This window comes from Procambarus clarkii, chromosome 86 (assembly GCF_040958095.1).
Source record: "Procambarus clarkii isolate CNS0578487 chromosome 86, FALCON_Pclarkii_2.0, whole genome shotgun sequence".
Lineage (NCBI taxonomy): Eukaryota > Metazoa > Arthropoda > Malacostraca > Decapoda > Cambaridae > Procambarus > Procambarus clarkii.
This window is the reverse complement of record NC_091235.1, coordinates 21,671,816-21,683,587: the sequence shown is the minus strand read 5'-3', so window position 1 is coordinate 21,683,587 and position 11,772 is coordinate 21,671,816. Positions and strand designations below refer to the sequence as shown.

The window sequence follows — 11,772 nt, the reverse complement described above, 5'->3', positions numbered from 1 at the left end:
TCCAGTATCATACACTCCAGTATCATACACTCCAGTATCATACACTCCAGTATCATACACTCTAGTATCATACACTCTAGTATCATACACTCTAGTATCATACACTCTAGTATCATACACTCCAGTATCATACACTCCAGTATCATACACTCAGCATCATACACTCCAGTATCATACACTCTAGTATCATACACTCCAGTATCATACACTCCAGTATCATACGCTCCAGCATCATACACTCCAGTATCATACACTCCAGTATCATACACTCCAGTATCATACACTCCAGCATCATACACTCAGTATCATACACTCCAGCATCATACACTCAGTATCATACACTCAGCCTCATACACTCAGCATCCTACACTCCAGCATCATACACTCCATTATCATACACTCTAGTATCATACACTCAGCATCATACACTTAGCATCATACACTCCAGTATCATACACTCCAGCATCATACGCTCCAACATCATACACTCCAGCATCATACACTCCAGCATCATACACTCCAACATCATACGCTCCAGCATCATACACTTCAGCATCAAACACTCCAACATCATACACTCCAGCATCATACACTCCAGCATCATACACTCCAGCATCATACGCTCCAGCATCATACACTCCAGCATCATACACTCCAGCATCATACACTCCAGCATCATACACTCCAGCATCATACACTCCAACATCATACACTTCAGTATCATACATTCCAGCATCATACACTCCAGTATCATACACTCCAGCATCATACACTCCAGTATCATACACTCCAGCATCATACACTCCAGCATCATACACTCCAACATCATACACTCCAGTATCATACATTCCAGCATCATACACTCCAGTATCATACGCTTAGCATCATACACTCCAGCATCATACATTCCAGCATCATACACTCCAGTATCATACACTCCAGCATCATACACTCCAGCATCATACACTCCAGCATCATACACTCCAGCATCATACACTCCAGTATCATACACTCCAGTATCATACGCTTAGCATCATACACTCCAGCATCATACACTCCAGCATCATACACTCCAACATCATACGCTCCAGCATCATACACTCCAGCATCATACACTCCAACATCATACACTCCAGTATCATACATTCCAGCATCATACACTCCAGTATCATACACTCCAGCATCATACATTCCAGCATCATACACTCCAGTATCATACGCTTAGCATCATACACTCCAGCATCATACACTCCAGCATCATACACTCCAGTATCATACACTCCAGCATCATACACTCCAGTATCATACACTCCAGCATCATACACTCCAGTATCATACACTCCAGCATCATACACTCCAACATCATACACTCCAGTATCATACACTCCAGTATCATACACTCCAGCATCATACACTCCAGCATCATACACTCCAGCATCATACACTCCAGCATCATACACTCCAGTATCATACACTCCAGCATCATACACTCCAACATCATACACTCCAGTATCATACACTCCAGTATCATACACTCCAGCATTAAAACGATTCGCACAAAATTCTTTGGAAATAAATTTTCAGCTACAATTTCCAGTGTTATATATTCCTCCCGTGGCGTTATCAAAATTAATATTCTTCATTTTTTATATTAAAAATAATATTTACATCAACTGTGAACGAGTAAATGCATCGTAGCAGAAAATCGTCAGACAGTTCATTCTCTCAAATACAGACAGACGCGCCAGGTATGATTAGAGAAAGAAGAAAAAACTAAAGTTTTGCATAAATGTTTAATAATTTTTAATAAAAAAAAAGCCAAGACATTGCATATTAATGCTCGGGTATTTTTAAGCGCATAGAATTACGAGGAAACGCCTTTTATTTGTGCACTTTTGCCTGCCCAAGTGTATAACTGGACGTCTGTAATATTTTATTGTCTATAATAATGATTTTATATATATATATTATATATATATATATATATATAACTATCATACACTCCATTCAGGCTTGTTCGCATATATATATATATATATATATATATATATATATATATATATATATATATATATATATATATATATATATATATATATATATATATGAATGAAAACTCACACCCCAGAAGTGACTCGAACCCATACTCCCAGAAGCAACGCAACTGGTAACTACAGGGCGCCTTAATCCGCTTGACCATCACGGCCGTCAAAAGGAAGTGATAGCCGAGGCTATTTGAGCCACTTCCCCGACGGCAACTCGGATGGTAATCTTGGGCATAGCATTTCACCAAATCACCTCATTCTTTGGGGCACACGTGAGGAACACAAATGCGAACAAGCCTGAATGGTCCCCAGGACTATATGCGAATGAAAACTCACACCCCAGAAGTGACTCGAACCCATATTCCCAGAAGCAACGCAACTGGTAACTACAGGGCGCCTTAATCCGCTTGACCATCACGGCCGTCAAAAGGAAGTGATAGCCGAGGCTATTTGAGCCACTTCCCCGACGGCAACTCGGATGGTAATCTTGGGCATAGCATTTCACCAAATCACCTCATTCTTTGGGGCACACGTGAGGAACACAAATGCGAACAAGCCTGAATGGTCCCCAGGACTATATGCGAATGAAAACTCACACCCCAGAAGTGACTCGAACCCATACTCCCAGAAGCAACGCAACTGGTAACTACAGGGCGCCTTAATCCGCTTGACCATCACGGCCGTCAAAAGGAAGTGATAGCCGAGGCTATTTGAGCCACTTCCCCGACGGCAACTCGGATGGTAATCTTGGGCATAGCATTTCACCAAATCACCTCATTCTTTGGGGCACACGTGAGGAACACAAATGCGAACAAGCCTGAATGGTCCCCAGGACTATATGCGAATGAAAACTCACACCCCAGAAGTGACTCGAACCCATACTCCCAGAAGCAACGCAACTGGTAACTACAGGGCGCCTTAATCCGCTTGACCATCACGGCCGTCAAAAGGAAGTGATAGCCGAGGCTATTTGAGCCACTTCCCCGACGGCAACTCGGATGGTAATCTTGGGCATAGCATTTCACCAAATCACCTCATTCTTTGGGGCACACGTGAGGAACACAAATGCGAACAAGCCTGAATGGTCCCCAGGACTATATGCGAATGAAAACTCACACCCCAGAAGTGACTCGAACCCATACTCCCAGAAGCAACGCAACTGGTAACTACAGGGCGCCTTAATCCGCTTGACCATCACGGCCGTCAAAAGGAAGTGATAGACGAGGCTATTTGAGCCACTTCCCCGACGGCAACTCGGATGGTAATCTTGGGCATAGCATTTCACCAAATCACCTCATTCTTTGGGGCACACGTGAGGAACACAAATGCGAACAAGCCTGAATGGTCCCCAGGACTATATGCGAATGAAAACTCACACCCCAGAAGTGACTCGAACCCATACTCCCAGAAGCAACGCAACTGGTAACTACAGGGCGCCTTAATCCGCTTGACCATCACGGCCGTCAAAAGGAAGTGATAGCCGAGGCTATTTGAGCCACTTCCCCGACGGCAACTCGGATGGTAATCTTGGGCATAGCCTCGGCTATCACTTCCTTTTGACGGCCGTGATGGTCAAGCGGATTAAGGCGCCCTGTAGTTACCAGTTGCGTTGCTTCTGGGAGTATGGGTTCGAGTCACTTCTGGGGTGTGAGTTTTCATTCGCATATAGTCCTGGGGACCATTCAGGCTTGTTCGCATTTGTGTTCCTCACGTGTGCCCCAAAGAATGAGGTGATTTGGTGAAATGCTATGCCCAAGATTACCATCCGAGTTGCCGTCGGGGAAGTGGCTCAAATAGCCTCGTCTATCACTTCCTTTTGACGGCCGTGATGGTCAAGCGGATTAAGGCGCCCTGTAGTTACCAGTTGCGTTGCTTCTGGGAGTATGGGTTCGAGTCACTTCTGGGGTGTGAGTTTTCATTCGCATATAGTCCTGGGGACCATTCAGGCTTGTTCGCATTTGTGTTCCTCACGTGTGCCCCAAAGAATGAGGTGATTTGGTGAAATGCTATGCCCAAGATTACCATCCGAGTTGCCGTCGGGGAAGTGGCTCAAATAGCCTCGGCTATCACTTCCTTTTGACGGCCGTGATGGTCAAGCGGATTAAGGCGCCCTGTAGTTACCAGTTGCGTTGCTTCTGGGAGTATGGGTTCGAGTCACTTCTGGGGTGTGAGTTTTCATTCGCATATAGTCCTGGGGACCATTCAGGCTTGTTCGCATTTGTGTTCCTCACGTGTGCCCCAAAGAATGAGGTGATTTGGTGAAATGCTATGCCCAAGATTACCATCCGAGTTGCCGTCGGGGAAGTGGCTCAAATAGCCTCGGCTATCACTTCCTTTTGACGGCCGTGATGGTCAAGCGGATTAAGGCGCCCTGTAGTTACCAGTTGCGTTGCTTCTGGGAGTATGGGTTCGAGTCACTTCTGGGGTGTGAGTTTTCATTCGCATATAGTCCTGGGGACCATTCAGGCTTGTTCGCATTTGTGTTCCTCACGTGTGCCCCAAAGAATGAGGTGATTTGGTGAAATGCTATGCCCAAGATTACCATCCGAGTTGCCGTCGGGGAAGTGGCTCAAATAGCCTCGGCTATCACTTCCTTTTGACGGCCGTGATGGTCAAGCGGATTAAGGCGCCCTGTAGTTACCAGTTGCGTTGCTTCTGGGAGTATGGGTTCGAGTCACTTCTGGGGTGTGAGTTTTCATTCGCATATAGTCCTGGGGACCATTCAGGCTTGTTCGCATTTGTGTTCCTCACGTGTGCCCCAAAGAATGAGGTGATTTGGTGAAATGCTATGCCCAAGATTACCATCCGAGTTGCCGTCGGGGAAGTGGCTCAAATAGCCTCGGCTATCACTTCCTTTTGACGGCCGTGATGGTCAAGCGGATTAAGGCGCCCTGTAGTTACCAGTTGCGTTGCTTCTGGGAGTATGGGTTCGAGTCACTTCTGGGGTGTGAGTTTTCATTCGCATATAGTCCTGGGGACCATTCAGGCTTGTTCGCATTTGTGTTCCTCACGTGTGCCCCAAAGAATGAGGTGATTTGGTGAAATGCTATGCCCAAGATTACCATCCGAGTTGCCGTCGGGGAAGTGGCTCAAATAGCCTCGGCTATCACTTCCTTTTGACGGCCGTGATGGTCAAGCGGATTAAGGCGCCCTGTAGTTACCAGTTGCGTTGCTTCTGGGAGTATGGGTTCGAGTCACTTCTGGGGTGTGAGTTTTCATTCGCATATAGTCCTGGGGACCATTCAGGCTTGTTCGCATTTGTGTTCCTCACGTGTGCCCCAAAGAATGAGGTGATTTGGTGAAATGCTATGCCCAAGATTACCATCCGAGTTGCCGTCGGGGTAGTGGCTCAAATAGCCTCGTCTATCACTTCCTTTTGACGGCCGTGATGGTCAAGCGGATTAAGGCGCCCTGTAGTTACCAGTTGCGTTGCTTCTGGGAGTATGGGTTCGAGTCACTTCTGGGGTGTGAGTTTTCATTCGCATATAGTCCTGGGGACCATTCAGGCTTGTTCGCATTTGTGTTCCTCACGTGTGCCCCAAAGAATGAGGTGATTTGGTGAAATGCTATGCCCAAGATTACCATCCGAGTTGCCGTCGGGGAAGTGGCTCAAATAGCCTCGGCTATCACTTCCTTTTGACGGCCGTGATGGTCAAGCGGATTAAGGCGCCCTGTAGTTACCAGTTGCGTTGCTTCTGGGAGTATGGGTTCGAGTCACTTCTGGGGTGTGAGTTTTCATTCGCATATAGTCCTGGGGACCATTCAGGCTTGTTCGCATATATATATATATATATATATATATATATATATATATATATATATATATATATATATATATATATATATATATATATGTATATATATATAACAGGGGCATCAGGGTGAAACATTTTGCCCATTTAACTCCGCCTCCACCGGGGATCGAACCCGGAACCTTAGAACTACGAATACGAAGCGCTGTCCACCCAGCTGTCAGGCGCCCTTATACACTAAAACACTAACAAATATTTGAAGATCTGTTTTAAGAAGTATTGAGATAAATTGTACTAAGTCTAACCCACCACACCATCAGACGCTCCACCCATCAAGTTGTGTTATATATTTATCATGAACATTCAATACAAGAATGATGAATGCATTATGAAGGTCATCATATTCAGAGGAGAAAAACCAGTTGATCCTAACCAAAAAAAAGTTGAACTCATAACCTACTATAAGACCAAAAAGACAAACATAATAATGAAGATCACCCCAAACAAAACAAGCAACCCTCTCTAAAGACAATGTGGTATACCAATACAGTACCAATGTGTACATCGGTATACCAATGTGGTATACCGGTGCCAGTACCAGTAGAATATAACCTTCGATCAGCATATATTTGGCATGACTACTACTAAGCTCCGTGACTTGACTCGTCTAAGTATATACATCACATCTACCCGCGTATATATTCCCTTATCATACATGCAAAACATCTTGTCTCACCTGAAAATGTTCCAGGCAGGAACGAAACGTTGTGCACTTGATACATCATATAGTCATTCTTGTGTGTTATTCTCCTGACACCAAAACTGACTATGAATTTTGGTAACTTATCACCAAACTCGATGCTGATGCAAAGGAGATTGTCACGTGCATCGAAAGCCTGAATAGCAAAAACAACAACACTAGCAATGCGGTCACTTTCAGCCAAATATATATGAAAAACAAACATGAATTGACCCCAAGCCATAAACCATTTAGGAACCCATGACCCGATTAGGGTTCGAACCTCTATTGTCCGGGATCACCCCCCCCCCTGGTGTACAGAGTACCATAACCACACCGTCAGCAATCGTCTATAAAGGTTGGTTTGTCCAGGAACTTATTAAGTAAACTTCATGACTAACCACTCCCCGACAACACTTGTGGTACAATTTTGTCACAGTTTTTCACCAAACTCTTGTGCATGCTCGGGCGGCGCGGAGCCTACAGTGTGAAACAAGTTTGAATGGTCCCCAAGCCATAAATCACTTAAACGCCAGGGGGTGATCTAGGGCAACGGAGGTTCGAACCCCGGTCGGGTATTAAGGTTCTTAAGTGATTTATGGCTTGAGGACCATTCACGCTTGTTACTATATATATATATATATATATATATATATATATATATATATATATATATATATATATATATATATATATATATATATATATATAGCTTGTATGAATACAAAGGTATTTGTAACAGGGTGGAAGCAGACCAATATGGACTGCATGGGTTGCATTGCACAAACACAAAAGGCCTGGCATGCAAGACACAACGAGGTCAATGACATCATCAAGAGGAGCCTCGTCTCAGCTCAGTGCCCAGCGGAGAGAGAGCCTCGCATCCTAGGGGACCAAAACCCGGATGATCCCGCACTTCGCTCTGATGACATCACTGTGTATTGGAAAAGGGGCAAACAGTTGGTGTGGGACTAAACATGTGTATCCACCCTTGCTAACACCTATGTACTCTTCGGTGCTGATCAAGCAGGTGGGGCAGCCAACCACAGGGAAATGGCAAAATCAGTCAAATACAGGCGATTGGAATTTCAATACACCTTTGTTCCCATAGCGTCTGAGACGCATGGCCCCTGGGGTAAAAGTGCCTTGGGATTTCTCAAGGAATTGGGCTCCAGGCTCATTGACGTCACCTGGGACCCAAGAGCGGCCAGTTTTTTGTTTCAGCGCCTCATTGTGGCGATCCAGAGGGGAAATGCCTGCTGCATCCTCGGTTCCTGTCCGGAAGCGGAAGAAGCTTCAAGAGATCCATAACCCTTTAAGCCCTCATTGTATCAACCAATGCATATATATATATATATATATATATATATATATATATATATATATACATGAAGAATACTATAAACGCCTGCTAACTCCCTAACAAAACTCAGCAAGCCTAGCTGCCATAGACGTGGTGTCAGCAAGGCGAACAGCCCGCCCTCCTATCATAACTCGCACCATATTCCCCATTTATATATATGCCTTCACTTGGCCCTGCACATCGTCCTCACTCGGACCCGCCCCTCATAAATAAGAGACTGCTTACTTAACAGTGTCTACGGGGGAGTGAGGTCTTGCTCTTTATGTCGCGCCTATAAACCATAAACAGTGCCTATAAACACTGATGTACCTGTTTCGTTATCATTTTTGTTTCCTGATGTTCAAATTCTTTGTCGAATCTGACCTTTACAGTTGTGGATGGAGGTAGCTTCCACAGCTTTTTTTAAATTTAAATTTTGCCCCGAGGGGCGAGTTTATTGGGCAGCGCCACTCATCTTGTGAGTGGACATACCGCCATAGCAGCATGTACAACACTCCCCAATAGGAAGAAAACCCGCTGGGTTGTTCATCCTGTCACTTGTACCCAGACACAGCTGGGACTTGCTTAACTGTCTCAAGTGAACAGCTCCTCAAACAAGAAGATTAACATCTGTCAACCCTTAAAAGGTTACGTTATCTTGCGGATGCAAAATGGGGGAATCTTTTAAGAACAGTATCAATATTTGACAAATAATGTTTTCCTAACTCAAACAATGTGGGGTTTATTGTTCTACACATATTTCTAATGTCTCTCAGGTGTTCACATTCATAGCTTTTTCTTTCAATGTATTCCATGTTTTGAGCACCCGTACAGGGTACAAGGGTGCCTATGAGAAAACACTAAACCAGTTTGGGTATTTAGTACTTGGAAGAGATATGAGGACAAGGAACTGGGATGTGAGGACAAGGAGCTGGGATGTGAGAAGCTGGGATATGAGGACAAGGAGCTGGGATGTGAGGACAAGGAGCTAGGATATGAGGACAAGGAGCTGGGATGTGAGGAGAAGAAAGCTGGGATATGAGGACAAGGAGCTGGGATGTGAGGACAAGGAGCCAGGATATGAGAACAAGGAGCCAGGATATGAGGACAAGGAGCTGGGATGTGAGGACAAGAAGCTAGGATATGAGGACAAGGAGCTGCGATGTGAGAAGAAGCTGGGATATGAGGACAAGGAGCTGGGATAGGCAGAAGGTCGAATGGTGCTAAACCATTTGGACCATCTGGGATTGAACGTCGACCTGCACGAAGCGAAACTTACACTGTACCGACCGGTTCAAGTCGTTGGGTGTACCAGATACAAGTGTTTCCATACATTTCTTAAATTCATTTGCGTTTCCAGCTTCCACGATGTTTACGTGTCTTACTTTTTCCTAATGTAAAGAGGATTTCCCATGTCTACCGTGAGAATTTATGTTGATATTTTGTATGTTGCAATCATATCTCCTTTGTTTCTGAGCTCCTCTATAGTCGTGATACATAGTATTTTTAAACTCTGGCACTAATCTTGCTACAACCCTCTGCCTCTGTTCTCCTCTACAGCCATAATCTCTTCCATTCCTCGCCGTTTAATCACCCTCTAGTTGACCCCTCTTTTTCTCAGCCTGTTCCCCTCTTTTTTTAGTAACCCTCCCCTTCCCACCTGGAGCTCTCCTCTTCCCTACCCACCCATTCACCACCCCCTGTGCCCCTGCCCCTTGTACACTTGGTAGAGTTGATGAATCAGCGACACGCCCCTGACGTACCCCCCTAATTCATCATTTTCGAGGGAACGAAAAGGGCGCCGGTTTAAACACATTTCCTGATGTGAAGTCGCGTGTTTATTCAGTTATGTAGTACAGATGTGAGCCAGATACCACACAGGATAATGTTGTTTGTCAAAATAGGCGAGGGTTTTACACCCACAGACTGTTGTTTAAAACAGAATTAGCACTGAAAGCACATTACTCGAAATATATATATTTTGGTGAGCCTGTTACGCATTTGGACACTAATAAACCAAATTAGACCAAATGGAGTATTAAATACAATCACACACGCAATCATGATAACGACGTGCAAGATACTAAGCTGACTGACAACAAATATAGAAGCAATGTTCAAATTAAGGAACAGTAGAAAAAGAGGACATAATTGGAAACTGGACACACGAGTCACAGGGATGTCAAAAATAACTTTTTTTCAGTCTGAGTCGTAAATAAGTGGAACGGACTAGATGATGCAGTTGTCGAAGACAATTCGATACATAACTGTAAATGTAAATATGATAAGAAAAATTAGTGAAACGTGGGTTTTGAGATATACTCGATCCTGCAGTAACAACAAGGTGAGTTCTCACAAACTCACACACTGTGAAGTGCTGGAGTCCAACCAACTCGACCCATACACCAGTCGATTGAGGGTTGATAGGCGGGACCCAAGAGCCATGGCTCAATCACCACAAATATAACTGAGTACATCTAGGTGAGAACACAAACTCCAAATAATAGGAAAAGAAAGATAGAAAGAAGGCATTAAATAACAACGTGTCTATTTTTAACTATTCTGTACAAAATGGTGGAGAAGATCAAGTCGACAATAATGGAGGAACTCAGAATGTGGTTAGAAGTTGGAAATTAGTCCATGGAAAGGAAAGAGTAGAGTTGGAGGTGGTCGTGTGGAGTTTTCAGCATACAGGAGTACTGCAAAGAAGAACCACACACACACACACACACACACACATATTATTATATATATATATATATATATATATATATATATATATATATATATATATATATATGTATATATATATATATATATATATATATATATATTTATTTATTTATATATATATATATATATATATATATATGTCGTACCTAGTAGCCAGAACTCACTTCTCAGCCTACTATTCAAGGCCCGATTTGCCTAATAAGCCAAGTTTTCCTGAATTAATATATTTACTATAATTTTTTTCTTATGAAATGATAAAGCAACCTTTTTCTCTATGTATGAGGTCAATTTTTTTTTATTGGAGTTAAAATTAACGTAGATATATGACCGAACCTAACCAACCCTACCTAACCTAACCTAACCTATATTTATAGGTAAGGTTAGGTTAGGTAGCCAAAAAAAGCTAGGTTAGGTTAGGTTAGGTAGGTTAGGTAGACGAAAAAACATTAATTCATGAAAACTTGGCTTATTAGGCAAATCGGGCCTTGAATAGTAGGCTGAGAAGTGCGTTCTGGCTATTAGGTACGACATATATATATATATATATATATATATATATATATATATATATATATATATATATATATATATATATATATATGTATATATATATATATATATGTCGTACCTAGTAGCCAGAACTCACTTCTCAGCCTACTATTCAAGGCCCGATTTGCCTAATAAGCCAAGTTTTCCTGAATTAATATATTTACTATAATTTTTTTCTTATGAAATGATAAAGCAACCCTTTTCTCTATGTATGAGGTCAATTTTTTTTTATTGGAGTTAAAATTAACGTAGATATATGATCGAACCTAACCAACCCTACCTAACCTAACCTAACCTATATTTATAGGTATGGTTAGGTTAGGTAGCCAAAAAAAGCTAGGTTAGGTTAGGTTAGGTAGGTTAGGTAGACGAAAAAACATTAATTCATGAAAACTTGGCTTATTAGGCAAATCGGGCCTTGAATAGTAGGCTGAGAAGTGCGTTCTGGCTATTAGGTACGACATATATATATATATATATTTATTTATTTATATATATATATATATATATATATATATATATATATATATATATATATATATATATATATATATATGTCGTACCTAGTAACCAGAACGCACTTCTCAGCCTACTATGCAAGGCCCGATTTGC

The 11,772-nt window shown here is 42.7% G+C and overlaps 1 protein-coding gene across 1 annotated transcript; it reads right to left on the bottom strand.

Moving 5' to 3' along the window:
- Positions 1-407: 407 nt before the first annotated feature.
- On the bottom strand, positions 408-848 carry LOC138358817 (uncharacterized PPE family protein PPE12-like). Its single transcript, XM_069316994.1, has one exon. It carries the CDS (start codon positions 846-848, stop codon positions 408-410), a length of 441 nt encoding a protein of 146 aa, XP_069173095.1.
- Between the last annotated feature and the right edge of the window lie 10,924 nt (positions 849-11,772).

What these genes read in the sequence shown, in the direction of transcription:
- LOC138358817 (XM_069316994.1), bottom strand. Translation starts at nt 848, where the DNA reads ATGTATGATACTGGAGTGTATGATGTTGGAGTGTATGATGCTGGAGTG.